The 9,380-nt window shown below is 31.5% G+C and overlaps 4 protein-coding genes across 4 annotated transcripts; 1 reads left to right on the forward strand and 3 right to left on the reverse strand.

Moving 5' to 3' along the window:
• Positions 1 to 1,584: 1,584 nt before the first annotated feature.
• MONOS_3494 (uncharacterized protein) lies at positions 1,585 to 3,121 on the reverse strand (the record flags this gene model as incomplete). The annotated part of the gene is made up of 7 exons (XM_067873499.1): positions 1,585 to 2,107; positions 2,176 to 2,531; positions 2,591 to 2,634; positions 2,682 to 2,786; positions 2,836 to 2,939; positions 2,998 to 3,046; positions 3,113 to 3,121. The coding sequence occupies 7 exons, from the start codon at positions 3,119 to 3,121 to the stop codon at positions 2,013 to 2,015; spliced, it is 762 nt and encodes a 253-aa protein (XP_067721045.1). The 3' UTR covers positions 1,585 to 2,012.
• A 155-nt stretch (positions 3,122 to 3,276) lies between these two features.
• MONOS_3493 (putative pre-rRNA-processing protein TSR4) lies at positions 3,277 to 5,261 on the reverse strand (the record flags this gene model as incomplete). Its single annotated transcript, XM_067873498.1, has 3 exons — positions 3,277 to 4,835; positions 4,885 to 4,976; positions 5,160 to 5,261. 3 exons carry the CDS (start codon positions 5,259 to 5,261, stop codon positions 3,419 to 3,421), a joined length of 1,611 nt encoding a protein of 536 aa, XP_067721046.1. The 3' UTR covers positions 3,277 to 3,418.
• A 70-nt stretch (positions 5,262 to 5,331) lies between these two features.
• Positions 5,332 to 6,850, forward strand: MONOS_3492 (uncharacterized protein; the record flags this gene model as incomplete). The annotated part of the gene is made up of 7 exons (XM_067873497.1): positions 5,332 to 5,523; positions 5,572 to 5,674; positions 5,726 to 5,867; positions 5,921 to 6,280; positions 6,382 to 6,458; positions 6,552 to 6,629; positions 6,785 to 6,850. The coding sequence occupies exons 1-7, from the start codon at positions 5,345 to 5,347 to the stop codon at positions 6,848 to 6,850; spliced, it is 1,005 nt and encodes a 334-aa protein (XP_067721047.1). The 5' UTR covers positions 5,332 to 5,344.
• A 202-nt stretch (positions 6,851 to 7,052) lies between these two features.
• On the reverse strand, positions 7,053 to 9,361 carry MONOS_3490fu3491 (putative DNA damage-inducible protein 1). Its single transcript, XM_067873496.1, has 8 exons — positions 9,122 to 9,361; positions 8,988 to 9,030; positions 8,654 to 8,942; positions 8,328 to 8,563; positions 8,093 to 8,186; positions 7,863 to 7,955; positions 7,663 to 7,746; positions 7,053 to 7,567 (listed from the first exon to the last, which is right to left on the reverse strand). Exons 1-8 carry the CDS (start codon positions 9,306 to 9,308, stop codon positions 7,211 to 7,213), a joined length of 1,383 nt encoding a protein of 460 aa, XP_067721048.1. The 5' UTR covers positions 9,309 to 9,361; the 3' UTR covers positions 7,053 to 7,210.
• Between the last annotated feature and the right edge of the window lie 19 nt (positions 9,362 to 9,380).

Here is a 9,380-nt window from a genome sequence, read left to right on the forward strand (position 1 = left end):
AAAAAGTTGTAAACAATTCTTCACTTTCAAGTAGTATCAGCATGAAATTGATAACAGGAGATAATTTTTTCGAAAGCTTTTCTATACAATTAGATAAAAAAAAGAAAAGTCACCCAAACAGCTCAGTTTCATCGCAAGATATTGCAATTTCTGAGGTGAAGAAATCATCTCATGTTAAGGTCAAAAGCTCCAATGAAACAGGACCTGTTGAAAATGTCAACTTTCAAAATCACGGAAGGAAAACAATTATTCACGATGATGTTTCTTCGAAACAATCTGATAATTCAGAGGATAGAAATGAGCAACAAGATACAACAGAAGAAGAGATTCTTTTCCCCAGTGAAAAATGGAAAAGAAAACTAACTTCAAAAAGCAAATGGGGATCCATCTTCCATTTCAGTTAAAAATATTTAATGTGAGTTTCAAATTATTTATTCTTTGCTTATTAAAACATGATTCGACGTTATTCAACAGTGCTTTGTTTTCAATTGCTTTTTAAGCGCCAATCTTTTTTAACTGATTTTTTAATTGCAAATTCAATTCAGATATTTTCATTTGGCTTGTTCGATCTCCCAAAATACACGAATAGCTCGAAAGTCGTTTAATTTTTCCATAGAAAAGTGTTGAATTTTGTCATAAAAAGCTAAATGGAATATCCAGGGTTTTGTCCCTGACTATATTGATAGGAAGAGCGAAGAAGAGGAAGGATAAAAAGAAACGAAAGAAGAGGTTCTTTTGACGAGATGACAAGCAACGTTGAGTTCTTATTTTTTTAACCGCCAATTGTGCAATGAAGAATTCACAGGGCTTTTTGGCAGTATCATTCAGGTGTTTCTTGCGGCAAAGGATGATCACAGCGATTTTTGCAAAAAAAGCATTTGCCTATTTCGAGAAGCAGCTGAAAGCAAAGGAGCGAAAATTGAAGAGTTATTGAAAGGAGGAGCTGTTGATGCTATCTTGGATGAGATACAGCGGACAACATTGAATGGGGAATTGGCATCTGAACGCTTGAGATTTTTTCATTCGATTTTGTGGTGATTGAAAGGAAAAGAGAAAGACGAAATGGAAGAAGCGAAAAAAAAGCACTGAAAATGAAAGTACTTGAAAAGATGGAAGAAGAAGGATTAGAAGATTTCATCATAAACTTTCATGAAAGAATTAAATTTCTGAGATGGCGATATTCCTATGAATAAGCAATTGATAAAAATTCGTATATGATCAGATATATTATATACCGACGTGAAACTGTGTGAATTTTCATTATTTTATATTAAATATTTGTTAAGATATTTGAATTAAAAAGTTTTGTCCAGATAAAAAAATATCTGGACAAAAAAAAAACACATTATTATTTACGAAACAAGTCTTTATTTTTTTTTCAACTCTATATTTTGCAAAATACACATTGTTGTAGTGAAATATCTTTCGATACAAAGATTATTTATGAACTTTTACGCTAATAAGATAATAATACTGTGTCAAATTAAACCAGCCCAGTTCTCAGTGAATATGCAGAAGAATGTCATGAAATTATTAATTTTTTACTTTTTACCGTGAATAACAAAAATAATAAGTAATCTAATCTGTTTATTTCACTTATAAATTTAATATTAAAATTCATCGAAAAAATTTATTTGTAATAAAAAAGAATTAATTACAAAAGGTTGGAAATAATGAGTTAATAACATAAATGAGTATAAAATTCATACAAAATATAATTTGCTAAATTTTTAAAAAAAGAAAACAAATAACAACGAAATTTACGTGTTGAAAACTCGCAACTTTCAAAAGTTAATCGTTGCAATCAATCAAGTTCGAAAATACACAAAACATATTCACCTTCACTATACCAAAACTTCAAAAAAATGAATGACTTTGAAGTTATTATTGTTTGTCAAATTTCAAATAAATTGCTACCTCCTTGCTTCAGAATTTCGTTGAATTGAAAAATGTAAAATGCTCTTTAACTCTTCATAATTGTAAAAAACACAATTTTTTAAAAAGTCTGAATATCAAGAATTTGCTTTAACTGTGTTTATTGCTTCTTTTTCCAATTGTTTACGAATAAGCATTCGCTTTTTCACTTGCTCAAGTTGAGGAACAAGAGCTGATAAAACATTCAACATACAAAAAAAAGGTTAGCTTATAAAAAAAATATTTTCTGAAAGCACAAACCTCGAGTCCTTTTTAGATAAGATGCTTCAATTAGACGTTGGGCAATTGTGCAAGCCCCATCACTTTCTTGAACACTCATAAATGAAATAGCTCTATATAATGGAAGAAGGGCAACAAATAATGGACGACCTTCTTTTACTGGAGGAAGAATGTGCTTTGAAAGAATAGAATTGGGTAAAAAATCTGTTTGTTGACAAGCACATTTCTGAGAACTCAAGGAAAATACGAAGGATATAATTGCAGATTTCAATTGCGAAGAAACAGAACAAGATCTGAGAAAGATGTAAAGCATTTGATTAAATTTGCAATCTCTCAACAAGAAGTTCTGCATTGTTGGGTATGACATTGTTATGTTACTGAATATTGAAAATTTTTTAAATCAAAATTTATTACAAGAATTTATTAGCGTTCATACAAGAAAGAAAATAAAGCACGGGCAAAAGCAATTTCATTTCCAACCTGTAAAAATATGAAAATATGAATCGAAAATAAAATTATATTCATACATGGTACATTGAAAATAAGCACTGGAGCGAATTTATTACCATTATTTTCCTTTCATATTCGTCCATTTGAAAGCAAATGTCAATCCACATTTTCTCTGCATCAGGCTAATATAAAATAAAAACGATTATAAAATTTGAAAATTTAAAAAAATACCAATTCCAGTATGTCAAAAGAAATATATTGAGGTGCCTCAAAAAATATGCAGGATGACTTTTCATAAAATGGATCATAAAAGAAATTTGTTGGTAAGTGTTGTTCTTTTAACAAAAAAACAATTTTCCAGATATGTGATTTTATAAACAAAAAATGACAAACTGCGTTCTTTTTTTGGTAATCTAGAAGTTATTTTTTTACCATCTAATTTCTGAAAGCAACGTAAAACATAATAAAAATAATATTTTCAAAACATTCATATTATGCAAAATCATACAACATTCATTTTTGGAAAGTCAATCTTTTTAGGTTCTGCTCACAACTATTCAATTAAAAGGCTTGCAAAATACTTCCGAATAAATCCGAAAACAAAAATCTGTTGATCTTTTCGCCATAATATCCAAATTATTTCAGAAATGAGTTTCAAGAAACATTTGTTAATTCTTTTGTACATGCTTCCGTTCCTTGTAAACGTATGAAACAATTAAAAAAAAAAAGGATTTTTTAAAAAAATTTTAAATTTAAAATTTCTTTGAAAAACGATTAATTGAAATTTCATTCTGAATATTTCAAGTGAAATGTGTTAGTGAGATGAAAATCCATCGTCGATCATTTGAATAACAACAAACTCTTCAACATACACAGGGCCACTGCCTCTCTCATCTGTAATTTGATTTGATTCTTTTCCTTTTTTCTGAGATTTTCCCCTTCCTCTTCCACGGCCTCTTCCAGTTTCCTTTGTTTCTTTCTTTTGCTTTTTATCAAACTGAGATTTCTGGAAAGCAAGTAGACTTGCAGCATCAGCAATCCAACCATCATCAGGCTTTGTGCCATCTTCGTCTCTCATTGCATCGTCAAATCCATCATCAGCTTTTCCAGTGCCTTTGCCACCTTTTTCCTTCGCCGAAACGTCTTTCGCAGAGTCTGAACAATTTTCTCTTTTCTCGAGCTCCTGCGAAGGAATGCAACTGTTTGGACACGTGTAACACACAATCGTACCAAAGTTAGGTGCATCATTTTCAAACATTGTTTCCACATCAAGTCGATCCAAAATCTGAGGCATAATCTGAAATTCAAACATACGCTCTGCCCCGCAATACGGACAGGGAGGAATAACTCTGCCTTCAGCTGCAGAACGAATGTGATGTCGTCGAGAGGAAGACGACGACGAAGAAGAAGATGCACAATCTTCATCATCGTCATCATCTTCGTCATCATCGTCATCGTCATCATCTGAATCCAGCAATTCGCTTGAAGCTGCTCCCTTTTCAGCTGAGGCTCCTTCTGTTTCTTCTTTCTTGGTGCTAAGACTTTTGTCTTGTTCTTCATCATTTTCTGACATGTAACTTTCGCCTGTAATTTCTTCTCCCAATCCTTTTTCACTTCTCTTTGAGCATCCTGTGGACTTTTTCTCACCTTTTTTCGACTTTGACTTTTCAATTGCATCTTTCATCTCATTAACTTTTGCGATATCTTTACTTTCTCTTTCTTCTCTTTGACGATCTGTTCCATCACCTCCAATAACACCCTTTTCTGCACTTACCCATAAAACATGACCGTTGTTCACGTTGTAGCGAATGCATTGATCTGATTCCAAGCTAATACGTTTCTGAAATCTTCTGAGAATAATATCATTTGGTTTTGATTTTGTATCTTCATCATCTTTTTCTGTTGAAGCAGGTATTTCACTTTTTGGTGCTGAAGAAGAAGATGCTAAATCTTGATCAGTGGAAGAATCTTCCTCTTCTTCTTTAATTCCAAGCATCCCAGCTTCTCCTCCAACTTCTTCTTGTTCTTTGAGATATTTTTTATACAATTCGTTTTCATGCTCTCCTGAATCTGCTGTTGTTGTTAACAATGACAGATCAGGCTCCGGCTCTGTTACAATTTCAAATTCTAAAAATTCACTCACTTGCTTTCGACTTTTAGTTGACTGCTTTAATGGAAAGGACTTTATCGACTCACCTTGATCTTTTTCTTGTGTTCGAAAAAGTCGTACACTATATAATAAAGATAAAAACCGAGAATTAAAACCTAATGCTCTCAAACTTTCCTTTTTCAATGCAACCACCATGTGTACAACAATAGAGATATAATATTCTCTCTTTTGCGTGATCATATTGGGAAAATGGAGCATACATCTGAAAAAAGTCAAAAATTATTTATTTTCAAAAAAATATAAACTTAAAATTACCTGAAGAAGAAAAGTTAGCGGAGACTTACAATTTTGACAAATTAACGATTTGGAATCAATCCCTTTTGAATCCATAAAAATCTATTTTTAAAAAATTTATTAATATCATAAATAAAAAATAGTTACAAACTGGCTGACCTCCAACTTTACTTGTTCGAAAATCCATTTGCATGCCTCTAGGGATCTCTTCTAAAAAACCAAGTTCAATTTCTTCTTCTTCAGATAAAGCCATTAGACAAAACGATCTTTACCATGACTAAAATATTCTTTTAAAAATATTTATTGTTATGGGTGCAAGCAAGAAAAAAAAATTCGATGGAATATGTAAAATATGAAATTGACGATTTTATAGAAAAATTATTATTCATATTAAATAAATATTTGTACGTTTATACGTTTTGCTATCAACAACAATTTTCTTTGGAGCTTGTTGATAAAAAGGAAAAACGACTTTTGTGCGTTGGCAATTATCAAAAATTAAATGATATGATTGGGTTTGCTTTCTATCTTTAACGTTGATTATATTTTCCGAGGGAATTTAGAGATGAACAATTAACCAAAGAAGATTTTGTTTCTTTGAAATTGCTTATTCACAACGCTGTGAATTCATCATTTATTAAAAATTTATCACCTGATGCTCATCTTGTATGCCATTTATTTTTTTTGTTTGATTGATATTTGTGACATTTTTGTTAGTGCGCAACAACATCTCAAGATATCACAAATAACATTTTACAGTCATCAGAAATTCTTAATACAGAGAAATATTTTGGTGTAAAATTTGTTAAAAAAACGCCATCAGGAGGAATAAAGTTTCATCTGCTTCTTGCAAAGCGATGTTTGATGAGTTTAATTTTTTCGGAAAAATTTTATTCTAATAATTTATTTTAGCATTTCCTGATTTTCCTGTTTCATCAAATACTTTACCGTCATTACAAGCAGTTAGACTGGACAATTCTTCAACCGAGAAACTTTTTTACAAGAGCAACCCTCCCCAAATAATACGTTTGAAGCAAAAGATAGAGAAAGAAATATTAGAGGAACAAAAGGATGATGAGTTAAGTCATGAAGAAAAAATAAAAGAAGCTTATGAAGCAAGAAACAAAAGAGAAGAAGAAAGATTGAAAAAAAAGCATTTTAAAGAAGACAATGTTGGACAATTACAAAAAACACAAGACAAAATGAAAAGTGAATATTTTAGGCTTTTATCGGAAGAGCGAGAAAGGCACAAAGATGAAAAGTGGCATAACGGTATGAGATTTGTTTGTCTGCAATAAGTTTAATGAACGCAAAATTATCTTTTATTTAATACAAACAATGTCATCATTTATTGCCATTCTGCTCTTTTGAAGCGTCGATGTTTGAAGCAACTGATGAACAGAGAATCAAGCAGACGCTGATTACATTTGGCAAAGCTATTGAAGACTCAGTTTGAAACTTTGGTTTTTTTTTTTTAATAAAATAATTGACATCTTATTTGTTTGCAAACATGGTAAACAATGATCTATCGTCATTTTCCCAGGGTGATGCAGCAATGATAACATTATCTGCTGATGAAATTAAAGAGGATTTGGTCGATGTGAATTTTTGCCAGACAGGGGTGTGCTTTTTGACTACAATAAATAAATTGCATAATTAATTTCATTTTCTATTCTTTTTTTGGTTGTCATTATTAAATTGCATATAAACAATTCTTCTCATTCGTATTTTGCTTGTTCAAAAAATAAAATAAAATAAAAAAAAAAAAATAAAAAGGAGGAACTTGGTGCTCAACTTGCTCAATACATTGACGAATATGAAAAGCTGTTGGAGTCAGCTTGATTTTCTTCCGGCAGCTCAATTTTTATTTTTTCAAATTTGCGATGCTTGGGTCTTTACCGATTTTGAGGGGATTTCAATTCTTATTTTTATTCGCCTTGGCAGGAATCTTCCAAGATCATATTTCATAGCTTATAGTTTTTCTTTCGGCTTGTGATTTGTTTTTATAAACTTCGAATAAAGAATTTGAGGAAAAAGAATGATATTTTCAACGCAAAGATTTTTTTTCCTCAAAGAAGCAAAAAGAAGATAAATGGATAATTAAAAAGCAAAACAATCGATTTACAGAAAAAAACTTTTTCATGAATCTTTATACATGTCAATACAGATTCCTTATCTTTTCATGTAAACCTCATCATCATTTCACAATTGCCTAGTCAGATATTGTATGGCAGCATCAATGCTCCCATCAGACACTGCATACGCCTCTTCAGCTTGCTCCCGAGTGAAGCCCAGTTCCAACAGCGCGTTGAGCACTTGCTCTGCTGAAAGAGACTCCAAAGAAGAAGGCTGTGCTGCTCCTGCTGGCTGTGTGGATGACACTGAAGCAGAAGGAGTTGATGAAGATGGAGAAGTGTGTGGTGATGGTGTAGTGCGGTTAGCTGAAGAAGAAGAAGAAGAGGAGGAAGAGGAAGAGGAAGAAGAAGATGATGATGATGAAGGAACAGATGAAGAAGACATTGGCTCATCATCTTCCATTGAAGATGATTCTGGAAAAACCTAATATAAATCAATAAATATATACACATTTACATTGTTCAAAAAAAGAAAAGCAATTCTTATATAAAATCTTAAAAGAAGAAATGATGCAATACTCCGTCTTTAACTTCTGCCTCTGAAAGAAAAGAAACAGTCTCACTTCCAACTGACATGCTGTTTGTCCCAAGGTCAATGATACACTTTGGAAATAAATGAACAATTAAGAAAAATATTCATTACATTCATTAGAAATTAGAAAGAGAAAAAATTTATTCAAAATTCAGAAGAAAAAAATAAAGAATTTTTAGAAACAAACTCGATGTCTCTTGAGATTATCCAAGCCAAGTATCAAATCCATATCCTGCCCTTCAAGAACAGTGAATGATGTCATAAAATAAGAATTCCCAATCTGTTGAGAATCACATTGCACAATAAAACACGATATTTATTCAGACAACAGTTTTTAAATTAAAATTTAAATTTAATTAAAATTAAAAATTTTTATTAAAATTCTCAAATATTTTATTTGGCATATTTTTCACAAGCCTTTATGTCGATTGCGTGTACTCTTCCAATAATCTTTCCAGTTCCAACACCTCGTGCGACTCCAGAAAAGCGAGTATCAAGTAAATGTGTCAAACTTGAATTAAAAAAGTAAGTGAAGCCAAGTTGAACGTTCAATCACAATTATTCAAATAAGAAACAAAAGATTATTTCAAATTAAACATTAATCAAAATATTTCTTCAGAAAACAAGAAAAAAAAACATCATTGAATCACACTTGCATCGCTCACAGCATTTATCGCTCATAATTGTCGATTGGGCGCCTGTGTCCACCAGCGCAACTAAGGAATGTTTGTTGACTGTCACTGGGATGTACAACATTTGAACAACGCCAAACACCTCAGGCGTTTCATCCATTGCTTTCTGATAGTTCTCGTCAATTTGCTGATTTTTAATAACTTTCTCAATCTCTGCCTGAGCTTCTGCCCCGTAAGGATCTTTTTTAATGCGTATCTATTTGTGAAAATAGTGTAAAAAACGTAGACCAGAAAATTCATTTGGATAATGGAAAAAAATAAATGAGTTAAACATAAATATACAAACATATTTGTTTTTTAAAATTGTGTATTCTTTCATATCTCTTCGATAGCTCTCAAGTAACAATCTTTCTATTTGAGGAATGTCGTTTGTTTCAATTGCTTTTGCCAGTTCAGGATTTCGTAAATTTATTCTTTCTCGAAGCAAGGCATCAGAACGATACGAAGCAATCATAATATCAGCTTCTAACAATTTGGGAGGTGGTGGAAGTTGTATTTGTATATCGTTTGGATCGATTGGTATTGCAGAAGAATCTTCCGCTGTCACAGAATTTTGAGAAAGTGGCATATAATTCCTATAAATGTTGAAAAATCAATGTTTAAAGGAAAAATACACAGACTTTGGACGAGCAATCAACTTTAATGGCCTTTCTTCCGATAAAACTAAAAAAAAAAGTTATTGCAAATTATCCAACAAAAAAGTGCAAAACACAAATGAATATGGTAAATTTTATGTTTAAAAATCAATTCATACAGGCTAATTTCATGTTATCAAATAACAATCGTTTATTAAATATAACATCTACATTGTCCACATCAAGCTCAGTATTACTGGCAAGAAGAGCTTTAAATTCCAAAACTGTAGCGTCTTCATCAATAGTAATAGGAAGCTCAATATTTATATGCGGAAGCGTCACAATAACTTCAATTTGTTGTGCCATCCTTTGTACAAGCTATTTTCTCTTGACAATATTTATGTTTCCGCTTGTTATTAGAAATAAAATTTTATGCTG

This window comes from Monocercomonoides exilis (assembly GCF_001643675.1).
Source record: "Monocercomonoides exilis strain PA203 chromosome Unknown scaffold49-690789, whole genome shotgun sequence".
Classification (NCBI taxonomy): Eukaryota; Preaxostyla; order Oxymonadida; family Polymastigidae; genus Monocercomonoides; species Monocercomonoides exilis.

Excerpts from the sequence above, each read along its gene's own strand:
- MONOS_3490fu3491 (XM_067873496.1), bottom strand. The coding sequence starts at position 9,308 with ATGGCACAACAAATTGAAGTTATTGTGACGCTTCCGCATATAAATATT. Across the intron at positions 8,943-8,987 it reads AAGTTGATTGCTCGTCCAAA|GAATTATATGCCACTTTCTC; the intron begins GTCTGTGTATTT and ends CAACATTTATAG. Across the intron at positions 8,187-8,327 it reads AAATGCTGTGAGCGATGCAA|TTTGACACATTTACTTGATA; the intron begins GTGTGATTCAAT and ends TTTTAATTCAAG.